General features: G+C 37.2%; 1 protein-coding gene across 2 annotated transcripts in view; it reads left to right on the plus strand.

The window, feature by feature from the left end:
- The first annotated feature begins 1581 nt into the window (after positions 1-1581).
- nipbla (NIPBL cohesin loading factor a) overlaps positions 1582-15273 on the plus strand; it is a 40851-nt gene continuing 27159 nt past the window's right edge. The window contains exons 1-8 of one of the 2 annotated variants that reach the window (XM_077241765.1): positions 1582-1720; positions 3590-3739; positions 8651-8816; positions 10612-10748; positions 12361-12472; positions 13955-14109; positions 14269-14324; positions 14587-14965. In XM_077241765.1, coding sequence (XP_077097880.1) covers positions 3676-3739; positions 8651-8816; positions 10612-10748; positions 12361-12472; positions 13955-14109; positions 14269-14324; positions 14587-14965 — 1069 coding nt within the window. In that variant the 5' untranslated portion in view covers positions 1582-1720; positions 3590-3675. Of the gene's footprint in view, positions 1721-1886; positions 2398-3589; positions 3740-8650; positions 8817-10611; positions 10749-12360; positions 12473-13954; positions 14110-14268; positions 14325-14586; positions 14966-15273 lie in introns of those variants that run through there. The other variant, XM_077241766.1, reaches the window with a different exon arrangement.

The following is a 15273-nucleotide window of genomic DNA, read 5'->3' on the forward strand; positions in this document are numbered from 1 at the left end:
ATATAACAAAATATCAAGACAAAGAAGGTTTATTCATATACACATTTTGTATAAAAGGTAAGGTAAACATAGTAAGGAAAGAGAAATAAAATAGAGTAAAACATTAATATGCATGCATTTTGCACATGCCCTTATCCTAAGTAACCCCCCCCCCCCCCCCCCGCAAGAATACCTAAAAAGAAAGTGCATGGAAAAGAAACAAAAAATAAAATAAAAATAATTCCAAATGGTTAAAAGGGACAGACAAACTAAGCATGGAAGAATATAAACTGAATTAAATGAATGCAATCAGAAGAACAGTGCTTTCTTGAAAAAATGCACAGGTGAACAGGTTTTCATTCTGGACTTACCGTTGGGATAAACATGACATTAATGGCTAATGGAAGCCATTGTATTATAGCTAAATATATTTCCTATAGCTATACAGAATTATTTCACTTCAAAAGAACAATAAATCCAAAAAATGTAGTTAATAAACTACAGGTGTGCCCGCTAGCTTTAATCGTTATACTAAGTCGCCATCCAGTGGTGAAAAGTGAAACTACAGAAAGGCTCAAAGGTCAATAATGAACCCCAAAAGTTTACAACACTGAAGACTGCTAACTGTTCACCCAGTAAATCCTTCAGCTGCTGAAATATTATTGTAGTTTATTTTTTATTTGTCAAACATCATTTACAAATTTAGACAGTAGTTGGGTTTTCATAGATAAAGAAACAGTACCTAAATAATAATACAAAAATCTCAATATACAAGTACAATAATAGCTTATTTGCTTAAGCACTCTCACTTTCTATTAGTTTCTTAAAATAAGTACCATCAAGATCATAAAAAGAATCATAAGACACTTTCTAGATGGACCAACACATGTGAAGTTTGACTTTCATAAACTAGGTAATCTTTTATAAGGCAATGCATGATGTCATCCCATTTAATCATTGAGACATTCCAGGACACTCACCAGGATTTATATATATATATATATATATATATATATATATATATATATATTTAATGTTTATTAATATATATATATATATATATATATATATATATATATATATATATATATATATATATATATATATATATATATATATATATATATATATATATATCAAAAGAGATTTATGATTTGATGTATATTATAGTATGCTGTCAATTAATTATAAAGTGTATTGTAAATAATACTATTAATATGCCCTGATGTGGAAGTAAAATAATGTAAAAAATAATTAGAATAAAAAAATATTGTATTATTTGTGCTCTGAGTTGTATGTGTTTTAGCGCCTAATTGAAACCGTCAAAAGCACATCTGTGTCTGCGGGAAAATAATCACGTTATTAGCAATAGTATTTCCGGTAATTCCCTCTGACTGACGACAAAGCATCAGTTGTGGGGCGTTTTGTTGTCAAACAAAGACGTAGGAAAATGTGTTTTACGAACATTTACGCGATTAGTTAATAAGGAGCTGAATTAAACTCTGCTCCGTGATGAAATGTTTTTAAAGTGTGATCAGAGACAGCCTGACCTCCCCCACCCCTGATAAAGATAGAGTTGACTTCTTGTTAGCAGGCTCGGCTAAACAAACCCCGCTAGCCCGCGCTGATCTTTTTATAGCAGAGAGGGGGAGCCAGAGACTTACAACAGACCGACAACCAAGCTCTCATCCCAACAACAGTCCCCTTATTTTTTTCTTCTTTGAAGTTACCCCAAGCTAAGGTAAATATGAAACCCTCTCAGAATTTCTGCTAAGTCCGTATTCGCGTTCCCTAACCACATTTAGACAAATTTCCATTTTGTTTTTTTTCGACGGAACGGCTCTGTCGTTCTCCTCCGGCGCGCCCCCGTGGCGGGAAGCGCGTGACCCGGCGTCGCGCTCGTGCGTAGAGTCCGAGGCTTCTGGGGAGCTCGCGGAGGCCTCGCGACACACAAACACGGGCGAGTGTTTTTGTGTGGAAACTCAAACGGATCATATACAAATACCCCACGCGCATTGTGATGAACTAAAGCGTTTCGTCGCGCGACGTACAGCGTTAGGAAATAATGGAGGAAAGCAAAAAGTATTTTTATTGTTCGCGAAGGGAGACGGAAAGATGTGCGTAGCCGAACTAGCTTTCGCGAGTGTTTAGCTTAGCAGAGGCTATCGTTTGTTTAGACTAAATGACTACACTATTGACAGAAAATTGTATATAAAATAACTTAATTTGTTATTTAAATAAGTAGGAACACAAGCGGCTCGAGTTTATATAAAAAAATCCACCTATCAGAACAGAGCAATGCTAACTAGCGAGCATCTGCAAGGAATCTATTAAGTCGCGAGCTAACGCTCTGCTAATAGTCAAATTCATCTCCAATCATCTCTCATTTACCCACGAACGGCTTGAATGCTTGTTATGGTAAATATTTACAATCTGTGGTGTTCATAACTTCGCAATGTTCGTCATGTTTTGAGTCATTACGGCTGAATAAACGTCAGTGGAATGCTTTGAGGATGAATGGTTCCTCTCTCCAACAATCGACTTGTCAACACTGTGTTTTTGGTCATTTTGTGTCACCCTTTTTGTACAGATGTAATGCTTCATTCCATTGTAATTGCAGCCACATCCTATTATAGAATCTGGCATTAACTATTGAGAGAATAATATATAAATTAGGCACATAACGTTAATCGCGTTCAGAACTTAAGCAAGCTGAAAGTCATTTCCACTTGTTTTCGTTGAGAAATATAAATATGCGATTGCTTTAGAAATCGTTTCTGATTGTGCAGTTTTATTTTCTAGCGTCAAGAGGTTTGATTATGAAATTATGCATTATGTGCATATCGCTGCCGAGTTGTTGTCATAAAACCTGCATGCAAGCGATCGGAATGGATTCATGAATATAAATAAGTGAAGTATTGGCATTTAAAGGGACAGTGCAACAGAAATGCCCGTTTGCATTTGTAATCCTCCCGTCAGAGAACAGCTCTGGATTGTTTACCTTCCCAATACAGTTTCACATGCAAATGCTTCATGAATATTAATGTTTTCTAAATAGCCCGGATGCGGAAATGCATTCGTGGGATACTGTCTCTAGCATCTCCTTTTGATAACATGGAAGAGGTTTTTATGAATGTTAAATGTATTTAAACACAAATACACACATCTTGTTGTCTTCCGAGCAGTGTTGTGGTATATTGTTTTGCTTAAGTGCAAAATGTGTTTTTGTTAAATTATGTGAGGTCTGCTTCTCAGCATCTCCTCTTTTGTGCTTAGGATGTGCTGTCAATCTCCCAGCTGTCATTGGTCCCCTAGGGAGACAGGGTTGGGCTTGCATATCTAATTGAGGGGTGTGTCCTCTGTCCATCCTCTGTCAATCCAGAGTGGGTGTGTCCGTCAGGCTGTCTGCCCTGTTTGTAGATGTTATCTGTCTCACATAATGCTCCTCTACATGGCAGTTAGTGTACAAAGAAATCAATGCACCTGTTACAGACAGTAAGTCTGAGTGGACTGATTCTGCCAGGAAGCATAGTGTCTGTTTTGAAATGAGTGTCTAATTTATGCTGCTTTATTCTAGTCAGTGAGACTCAAACCCTCTTTCTTTTTGTAGGATTGAGTGAGATGTGAGGGATGGTCAGCGTATAAATATCTCTGTGGAACTCTGTGTGCATAAGACTTCTGTGCCCAGCCGTCAGTATGAATGGGGACATGCCACATGTGCCCATCACAACCCTTGCTGGGATCGCTGGTCTCACTGACTGTAAGTACATGCATCACACTACTCATACTTACCTGGCCAATGGAGCGCACTGGTTTACATCGGATGTAAATGTGTTTAGAAATATTTTGGTTCTAGAAATATTTTTCCCATTCATTTTTTTTGTACGGATCTTACAAAAATTCTATAATGTCTTGAAGCCATGAGCCAAGCTGCAAGATGAACCACACAACATTGCAATATTTTGCTTTAAAACACAAAAATCAGTGAACTTAAATTATTTTATGCGTGAGTGAACAATTCATCCCATGAGGCATTGCAAATGACGTAATTGGGAAAGGTTAACCTTTAACCGACAAAAACTTTTTACTGATTAATACTATTGGTTAAATGGTTAAAAAATACGCTACACAAATAAAATTAAGCTTTTGAGAAAAAAACCCTGATTACTTGTGTATAAGTCATTATATTATTACATTAATGTAATAAAGGCCTAAATAAAACGGAACGTTTACAAACATTATAAACACTATAAACATAAGTTATAGGTTATTTTTGATTTCCCCTCACTCCACAATAAATCATTTCAGGGTTCCAGACTGTTCCAAATGTTTGCATTTTGCGACCTTTTTTCCTGCCAGTGCGACGACATTTTGTTAGAGGTCGCACTGGTGCCGCCACCACGTTGCCCAACTGATAAGAGCTGCCTTTTTTGCATATAAGAAACATCAAACGGCAAATAAAACAAAAGTGAAACGCACTTGATTTGAGCTACGCTACTGATTTGAGCTGTGCAGGAATTACAGCTCAGCTCAAATCAGTAGCATGGTTTCGTTTCACTTTTATTATTCGTTTTTTAGCTCGGAGCAATACTAGACATGGCAGCTCCAGTTCAGTACAGGTACTTACTGGCCGATTGCTGGTAGATGCAGTGTAGCAACGCTAACTGTAACCAAGGTATTGTGGCAGAAATAGTTGAATGTTTTTACATAGTGGGCTTCGTATAACCTTTTACGAGTGAAATTCAAGCACTTATCAAGGGCTTTCAAGTGCTTCACACTTTTTCCAGCACTTAAAAGCTCTAAATATTATCCAATTTTAAAGTTATTTTTAATTTGATAATTGGTCAAAGTAAAAGTTTAAAGATTTAGAAACTAAAACTTCATGGCAAACAAACACTTTGATTAGAAAAAAGACATAATTACCACTATAACAAGTAGATGGCGGCAGAGGAGCACTTAATGACTTGTATGCTATTTCCACTAATATTTGGAAAAAGGTCTTTCTCTTGAAAAACAAAAACTTGTCTTCTGTGTAATTTAGTCACAATTTGAAGAAAAGTAAAGAACACTCCTTTTATAATCACTGAAGCTGTCTGTCAGTTCAGTAAGATACTATAAAAGAGCAATGGTACATTTAATCATAGTAGAATATTTAAATGTTCCCTATAAAAATAAGGTTTTTGCATGTTACTGTTGTTAAGGTAATTTTATGTGCATCTCAATTCAAGCTTCAAGCTCGCGTTCCAATATCCACATATAATATCATCCTTCACGTGCGCAGAAATGTGCTTGGCATAACACAACAGTGAGGCAGTGGTCACGCTCAACAGCACAGATTGTACTATGGACTATTTAAGTTGAGCAGTGTAACTTTTTATATGTTTGGTTTGACTTTTTTATTCTGATAATGAACAGGCTGCAATGTCAAGTTTGCAAGAGCTGATATGTTGTGTGTGCGTGTGTGGCGTCTGTGCGATCACTTAAAATTTGTCGACATAAAAGCGGAAGAAACTGTTTACTTTCATTTGTGTACACTCACAATAAACACAAAACATTGTGCTTTTGTAAAATAAAGAAAACAAACAGGATGTGATTTCTGCCGTCTCAGTTTCCTTGTTTGTGGAGCACGTCAAAAATTAACCGAAACCTAGCATATAGATTAATACTTGTCACTCAATTTTTCCTTTCGTTTTGTTAATCTGTTAATTACGTAAGTAAAATATATTTTGCGTATTTAGTAATTTATCCTTATAGATGATTTTATTAGTTTTTCTCTGTTCACAGAAGCGCTGAAGGTGCGTGATGTGACGATGTGTGAATTCTCATATTCTGTTCATGCTGCTATTTGCGCATGTAAAACTAAACCCTTGGAAAACAAATTTTGTTATTTTTATTGCGTCACAGACAGTTATCCATTCTAATTTAACATAAACTTGTTGGTTAATGAGCGCGTAAAAAATTTCGGTTGTCGGTTAGGAGGGAAAACGAAGTGATCGTCCCTTATATGTACAACCCCAAATCCATAAAAGTTGGGACATTTTGAAAAATGCAATAAAATCCAGAATATGTGATTCTTAATTCTCTTTCAAATGTATTTCACTAATAAAAGTACAAAGAAAATATGTTTTCACTGAACAACCTATTTGTATTTTTCAAATTTTGATTATGATGGCTGCAACACTACTAAAAAGTTGGGACAGAGGCATGTTTACCACGGTCACACATGAACTTTCCTTTCAATTACCCTTTTAAAAAAAATATATATAGTTTGGGAGTTGAGTTGAGGACACAAACTGTTGCAGTTTTGCAAGTGGATATTTTTCCCAATCTCTCCTGATGCAAGACAGCTGCTCAACAGTCTTTTTATGGGCCATACATTTTCAGTAGGAGACAGATCTGGACTGCAGGCAGGCCAGTCAAGCACATCCACTCTATGGTACAGTGTCTAAAAAAACACTCTGTTGTAGCACATGCTGAATGAGGCCTGGCATTGTCTTGCTTCCCAGTAAAGATATGTCATCTTGATGCCATTAAATGTCTCCAAACAATCCCAATATATGCCTCCTAGTCAGAGGTACCTTCACGCAAGTCACCCATGCCGTTTTCTTTTGTACTATACCTGTCACTGATGAAAGTCTGGAGGGTCCATTTCATCTTTGGGACTGAGAACTCAGTCAATTTTTTCCCAAAACAAGCTGAAACGTGGACTTATCTGACTGCAGCACATATTTCCACTGTCTTGTAGACCATCTGAGATGAGCTCGAGCCCAGAGAGCTCAGCATTTCTTGATGCAGTGTCACAGACTGTGTTGTGTGACTGAAGTGGCAGCAGTTTTCCCAAGCACATGTGGCTGTACAGTATTTAACACCGTAGCATGATGGTTTCTCATGCAATGCCATCTGAGGCCTCAAAGGTCATGCACATTCAACAGAGTTTTCCTGCCTTGCCGTACATGTACTGAGATTTCTCTGGATTCCCTGAATCTTTTCAAAATATTATGTTTGGTAGGTGAAAGACCTACATTTTTTTTTGCAATCTAGCATTGAGAAATGTGATTCTTGAATTGTTTGACAGTTCTCATATTTGGCACAAGGTGATGAGCTGTGACCCATCTTTGCTTGCAAAAACTGAGCTGCTCCTTTTACACTCAATCACAATACCCTCACCTATTATCAATTCAATTGTGGACTGTTTCAGAAGTGTTTAACTTGGATATTTTATAAGCTTTTCACTTTTATTTAGCCTCTGTCCCAAATATTTTGGAGTGTGTAGCAGCCATAAAAATTTTGGTTAGTGAAAACATTGGATAATTTTTCTTTGTACTTTTGTCAGTTAAATAAAGTTGAAAGAGAATTAACAAATCACAGATTCGTGATTTTATTGCATTTTTCAAAATGTCCAGACCCAACTTTTCTGGATTTGGGGTGATATATATATATATATATATATAAATATAATGTAGTCAAGTAAATTAAATTAGACACTTCACTTGTGGATGGTGTGAAAGCATTTACTATTGCATGCTTGAGTTTATGATGAGTCTGTCTTGTACAGTTTTTACATTATCGTTAAATCAATTTCTATGAAGAGAATATAAGGAATTTTTACTTTGAATATTGTGCTCTTGAGTTCTGTTGCTAGATTATGAAGAGAATGTGCATGCGAGTTCATTGGAGGTCATAAGAATGGTTTCCTGTAAAAATGTATCGCCAACAATTTTGTTGTTGTTGTTATTTCACTTTAATGCTAAAACTATGTAAAAGAATTACTTTATAAAAAAAAATGATCATTTTTAACATAAATCATTACTATTTGTCACCCTTTACGTCTCTCTATGGGTTTTGCAAATATTTAACCAATGAGAAGTATTAAAAAGAGCTTGTAACCAAATCTTTTAACTCCATTGCCTCCTCAAACTCTGTTAAACCTCAGAACTCTGCCCCATTTCTATTGTGAATGAAGTGCCACAAGCAGTTTGGAGCATCGCTGCAGTAAATAAAGAACTGGTTCTCTGATTAAGTACAGCGTTTTGTTAAAGTATTAAGAAATACTTGATATATAAAGGCTAATCTTTTATGTATTTGAAGAGCGTTTTGCATTTGTCATTGAGTCACAGCCAAATGTGTGTAGCACTTCATTATAATGTGAGATTTTGGCCAAATGGCAGAGAAAAGCAGAAAATAAACGAGCGCCCGCATAGCTACAATAATCTTCATAACTTTTAAGCTGATGAAAACGTGATGTGATGAACTGACTGCCTCAGATGCAGCCGTTCTAATGACGAAAAAACACGACATTCACTGGACAAAAACATCCGAACTTCATTTGAGCTTGATTTTGGTAAAGCAGTAATAATAACAGACACAATTATATGATCACATAAAGCCACAATGTCAAATTTGACATCAGTGTATATTGTCCCCCCCCCCCCCCCCCCCCCCCCGCCGTTTCTTTTAAAAGTAGTGGTTTTGGTCATACTGTGTGGGGGGGGGGGCCCCAAAAATAGCTTTTGCATATTTCACAATATGAGGTAAATCTGTAAAAGGGGTGTTTTACATTGGGTCCATCAGAACATCTCTGACTGCACTTTAGATGCCTGTTAGATTTCTATCCTGCGAGCTCTTGTAACAAAGAAAACATGGCCTTATTGCACTCTGTTTGTGTGTACAGTGTTGAACCAGCTGCCCCTGCCCTCCCCTTTACCGGGCACCACCACTAAGAGTCTGCTGTACAGCGGGCGTGTAGCTGAGGAAGTGGGGCGTCTGATGGGCTGCAGGGATGAAACTCTGGTTTCTCAGCTTGCCAGTGGCCTCAGCCAGGTCTCCTCGGAGCACATGTGAGTTTCTGCTTACATTTATCCTGTACATAAACCACACACCTGCATGCCTCCTCTGTCTCTTTCTGTCTAAATGCCTGGGTATACTTAATTTTCTGCGTTCCGCTCCATATCACACACGGTCATGTCCGCACAGCTTTCAAAGTATACCCAGCAGTGGATGAGCGCGGATGTTCGACACATGCGCAGCACAATTGTTTTTTTATACTCTACCAGACGTTAGAGGGCAGCACTGAGTCGTGTCATGTACAGGACTTTGTTCAGAAGAATAGAAAAAGAAAAGTAGTGCATCCGCCATTGCATGCAAAGTTTAGAACAAGAACCAAAACAGGAAAGATGGAGAAGGATAGGCTGCTTTGTTTACTGTTTTGCATCTCGGACTTGTACAGTACATCATAAAGTATGTGTTGCCACCTAGTGGACTCAACATTCACCATCCGCGTGGTCACAAAAACTGTTCGCGGATGTCTGCAGACCCTCCCGATGAAAAAAATTACGTCACATGGACAGTGCGCAGCTCGTCACGAAACGCGGACAGCCGAAGTATACTTTGGGATTAACTCTCTGCTCTTGCAGGTCTATCAGTGCATGGGCCCTATGAAACCCTATTTATTTCCCCCCAAAATTTTCAGTGTTCTCAGATTTAATTTTTCTGGATTCTATTTAATGGTTTAATTAAATTTAATTAGTAATCAAAAAGTATGTCTAATCGGTTTAATTTATAAAACTTTAATAATTATATAATAACTATTAAATAAATATATATTTCTGGATTCTGTTCTTTATTTGTCAGAAAAGGTGGTAATCAAATGAATGCATTAAACTAACAGTTTAATTAATCTTTTCAAATGTAATCAAATAAAATTTTAGAAAGTGCCGCACAACAGGTTTACGGTTTAAATTAAGATATAATTTCTTTAAAACTTGATTATTTATAGGGACATCACACAATTTTATTTGATCAATAATGTATTAATAAACTTTGTTGTTGTTACTTTGAGACTTCTACAATTTAATATTCACAGACACTAGTCCATATCACACTTGATTAAGTGTACAGCGCTACTTTTGATTTAATCGTCCACAATTTGCCAAACTCTGTGACATTCTACCTTATACAGTAAATTCCATTTTTATGACTGGATTTCCTCTGAATTTTCTGCATTGTGGAAATCATAGGGCCCTATGCAGTGTTGGGTAGTGTTACTTTTAAAATGAATGCTTTACAATATTGCATTACTCCTTTAAAAAAGTAACTAACTTACTTAGTTACTTTTTATAGAAAACAGTGCATTACATGTACATTTGCGTTACTTTTTCTCATCTGGGCTGGGCTTGCCTATTTTGTTCTTTAATAACGAAAAAAATTCTATTTTTGGCAAATGTAAAGGCCCTTTCACACCAAAAGTGAAATAAATAAGCCTCAAGTGGAAGTGCAAATTCACGTCTGTATGTTAAATAAAGTGAGATTAAATGCATAAAGTATATAATCATATTTTATTATTGCGGGTTTGTGTAATATTCTGAATTTATTACAATATTTCTTTTTGAGGAATACTAAATCTGTTTTTGTGCCTGCGAGATGAGTAAATGCATTCTTACATCTAGTCTAGAGCTACAATAACCATCATATTTACACAACACAATTTCTCTGCACTTACTCCTGATTTAGAAAAGCTGTCAGTCCAATGCATTAACTAACTAGTTAGTTGAAAAAAGTCAAATTACCCCCAACACTGGCCCTATGTACTCTGTTAGTGGTTTGTGAGTGTCACATCTGATATGATTTCCACAGAGAGCTGAAGGACAACATGGGCAGTGATGATTTGGAGGGAGACGTTCCAGTTCTGCTGCAGCTTTTGCTGTCCAGAAACCCCACCATCTTCAGGAATAAGACTGCACCCAGCACTCCCCAGTATCAAGCCCAGGCGGGTAAGAGTCATTTTAAGCACACAGGGAGACCGATATCACTACAAGGTTAACAGGTTGCACTTGCAATCAGTTCATCCTAAAGAAATGACAGTTTTATGTTCAATACTGTACTGTGTTTGCTTTTGCTTTTCTAACAATGCTAACTGATTGGTTGCCAGTTTGCTGTCAGGTGCATGTGGTGGAGATTCAGCTGTCAGATGAAGTCAGGTCATTCTTAGAGTATTTAATTAGCACAATCATACATATTCATTACCCATATAACAAAGACTGTTGCAATTGGTTGGATAAGTAAATGGATCTACTTGAGTCTTCCTCTCTACATCGTATAAACATCATTACTCCCACCAAAGTATGTAATGATATGTGTGTGTTTGTACAGAATGTGTCCTTCTGATAAGACAGATTATTCCTCCCTTCCCTCTCCCAAAAAGATAGTTACAATTAGGGCTACTGAAAGCGGCATTGTGTTTTATTTGACCTTGTGAAGTTCCTTTATACTAAGAAAATAATTTTTTTGAAACAACAGAGAAGAAAACAAATAAATTATTTCTCTGCAACATAACCATTAGTTCATATACGCATGCGTGTTAAAACAATCAGCATGTAAAATCAAGCTTTATGTTAATATAAAAAGCATATAAATAAATGTTTTCATATCCAATGCACTTGCCACTGATCCATTCTTCACTATTAACCTATTTAAAAAACCTGCATTACATTTATCGCATCACAAAACAATTCATGCTGATACGTGTCAGAATATGTTGTGTGCAAAAGCTATAATATGTTTGCAAACTCATCTATTTTAAAAACGTACTGTTTTATGTTCTGTGACTTAATTGCGATGACTTGGGTGCTTCTCAATATCCCTCCTCGTTTCCTCGCTCCTCCGTCCTCCATCCTATGACCTGGAAACCAAACGAGCACAGCCATCTTGAAGGACATCTCAATTCTGTAATTGCACTGCGAGGATCGAGGAGTGAGGAAGTTTCCAGAGGAGCGAGAATACACGGGTGTATCCTTTGCGGAAGTGTTTTATCGACTAAACGTGACGCACATATAAATTCTCCTCCCCCTTCACATCGGTCACAATCATTTTAATTTATACTTTACCTTTGCAGTTTAAATAAACCACACATCTCACATATTTCAACAGGATATCTTGCTTTATTATTATTTACTATGAATTTCTTAAATAACCAGCATTTCTAAATTTTCTGCATTTCTGAATTTCTAAAACAACATAAGGGCAGATCCTTTGAGCGCTGCTGAAGACACTGTGAAGTTACTCTCAAGTGATCCAGTATTCCAATGTATAAATAATGTATAAATAAGATTTCCTTCAATTCCTCCGTCCTCCTTTTCTTTCCTGGCAGCCTTCCCTCGCATCCTACAGGGGGTGGAGCTGAGACATGAGGAAAGGAAACGAGGACGCAAAAATAAGAATCGACAGTCAAGCACCCATTGACTGATTGATGTCATTCTTTCGTACTTTAGCAGCAAAAAAGCTGGCCATATTTAAACTTTTAGTAAACATTTCGAGTTGACGTTATTTGCTTTTCTGCTTGTTGTTTCTCATCCAGACCTTTTTTCACATTCTTGTTTTTCACAGGTATAAGTCAGCAGTCAATGGCACCGCCGTATAAAATCACGCATGGAGCCATGCAGGAAAGCCCATCCTCTGCCAATTACCAGCAGGCCTCTATGTCCCACAGCCCCTCTGGGTGAGCCTGTTTTCTGATTCAATTTTCTTCTGGAGGACTAACTTGTGCTTCTATTTGTTTCACGTCCAGTTGCTTTTCGTTGTACAAAACGAACCAACAACTGCTGTTGTTTACGATTATAGCCAGCATGTTATAAAATAACAATGTTACATGTGTTATAATGAATAATGTGTAATTGATTTTGGTATTAAATTTGGAGAAAACAAATGTAAATGTCTACATTGCTTTAACCATAGGGCTGCTGGATGAATCAAAATAAATCCTAAAACGCAATGTTGCTTAGTGCAAAATATCAAATCGTGAAGGCTGTTATGATTTAAAAAATGTGCTGCGTGTTTCACAGTGAAGTGTGGCACTGTTCATCACATGAGCAGCTCATGGTTCATTGTTTTCAGGGTCTCGGAGCCGCTTGGTTCACAGTAGTGTTAATTTTGTCAGCTATTTTTTTTTTATTTAGTCTTAGTTCTGTGTCAAATGTACTTTTTAGTTATTATATTTAGTCAACCTTGTCCTTTTTTTTGTTTGGTCAAGTTTGAGTCGACTAAATGTCTGGCATTTTAGTCTAGTTTTAGTTAATGAAAACTATTTCGTCATGCTGCAAGTTTTACTAGTAGGCCTATATGATAAATAGCCTATAATAAATGAGGAAACTAGATGAGGTATAATAAACCATGCATGTGGGTTGACATTCTTGATTTGTGCTAATAGCTGAAAGTGCATCAATTCTATTGAAATGTAAAAATAAATGTCTATTTATTATAATTTTGAGCAAAATAATCAGGATTATATATTTAACCATTATGTAGCATTACGGATATGTTCAACTACACTGCAAAAGGGCCCCTGTTATGTTGTATTTAATTAATTTAATGTTCAACAGGTTACATTTTTGTAGAATATGCTTTAACTTGATAATTGTCATTTTCTTCAAACATCTAATTAATCTAACACCTAAAATGTGTTGCTTGTAAAAAGCAGCTGTTTATCTGCTAAAAGGGGCCTCTTTTGCAGTGTAGTTGAACATAAACATAACATGAGGTCATTAAACATTGCGTTAAAGCGACTGTTTTTCATCTACACGGTGCACAACCAGAGGCAGAACATTTCAGCCTCCTATTTTTTTCATTTTTCAAAGTGTTTTCTTTAGCCAGTTGAAGGCAAAGCACAAGTATCATCTCCGCTTTGTTTTTAGGCAGGAAAACCCCTTATTTAGGTATTTAATTTACCAATAATAACTATTATTAATATTATTATTATTATAATCTGAAATTAACATTCCAATCAGATTTTTTTTTAACGTAAAATATTATCAGCTTGGTAGTCATACATTTCATTTGGCTACCCTTTCATTTTCTTTCTTGTTATGAAGAAAAATTATTTTAAATAAAAAATTGATGTTAATTATTTTTTAACAATTCAGTGTTGACGAGAAGGTTTAGTAGTCTCTTTGTTGACAGTGTCCTCTCCTGTTTCTTATGATAGGCGTTTTGTGGCAGGGCAGTCTGGTTCTGGTGGACGGTTTCTGCCTCAGCAGAGCAGCCCAGTGCCCAGCCCATATGCCCCCCAGAGCCCTGCTACTGGTTACAGACAGTACCCACACCCTCCAGCCTACAGTCAACACCAGCACCTACAGCAAGGTCTGCACACACACACACACACACACACACACACACACACACACACACACACACACACACACACACACACACAGGCAGCCCTATACAGCAACTCTTCCATGGATCGTGATCTTTCTCAGTTTTCTGGCTCATTTAGATATCATTCTGTTTTTTCCCCAGGTTCAGTAGCAAGTCCGATGATTCCAGGAGGCATGAGAAATGTTCAAGAGAATAAGGTAGAACTTCTAGGGCTGTCATGGTTATGAAATTTGGCTGATGAGTAATTGTCTAAGAAATAATTGTGATTATGATAATTAATGATCAGTTTTACATTTTTTTATGATTATTTGGCTTTGACTTTAAGATGAATAATTGTCTTACTTTTTTGTGGGAATTTATTACATGTCAGAAATGACTGTGATTAACTAAATCATTTGGTGGTCACATGCAGTATAAGAAAAGTAACTCCTGATTGTGTTTTTCTCTGTAAACTGTTAGGATCAGATAAGGACGGGTTTCACGTCTCACATACTGCAGTCATCTCCACCTTACACCCCTCCATGTGATGGAGCTCAAGACATGCATCTGGGCTCCCCGGATAAGCAGCGCGGTCTGAAGCCTAATGAGGGAGAGCGGGACACTGCCGATAAGGCTGCGGTGTATGATATTGTGGGCTCACCGGGAAAAGACACACTAACTCACACTAAGCTGATCCTGAGGCAGTCACGGGCGAGGCCAGTGGAGGTGGAGCTTGGGGGAATGTACCCGGGCTCAGACCCAGAAGGAGAACTTGTGGAGGCTCTTGCCGCAATAGAAAGGATGGAAAGTGAAGCAGCCATGGAAACGGACCGTAGCGCTAAAGAGGTGCAGGACAAAGGTATGATGTAGGATCATTAATCATTATTAAACGCGTTGTCTTCAAAACTAATATTTGTGCAGATAAATGAATCTTGAAAAATGGCACATGGTTACTGATATAGCAATCATCCCTGAACTCTGTTTAGGCTGAACAAACTGTTCAGCAATACACTATTGTTCACATCTTTGAAATAAGTGCTCTGTTCGTACTGCTTTTTCCTTTCCACAAGCGCTTGCTCTCCCGTGGCGTCTGTCGTTGCGCTGCGCCGCTACTGAATACATTGTAGGGGAAACACTGCAAATGTGCTCTACTACAAACGAACTGTG

This window comes from Siphateles boraxobius, unplaced genomic scaffold (genome assembly GCF_051911475.1).
Source record: "Siphateles boraxobius isolate OS27281-9 unplaced genomic scaffold, OSU_SipBor_1 24, whole genome shotgun sequence".
NCBI lineage: Eukaryota > Metazoa > Chordata > Actinopteri > Cypriniformes > Leuciscidae > Siphateles > Siphateles boraxobius.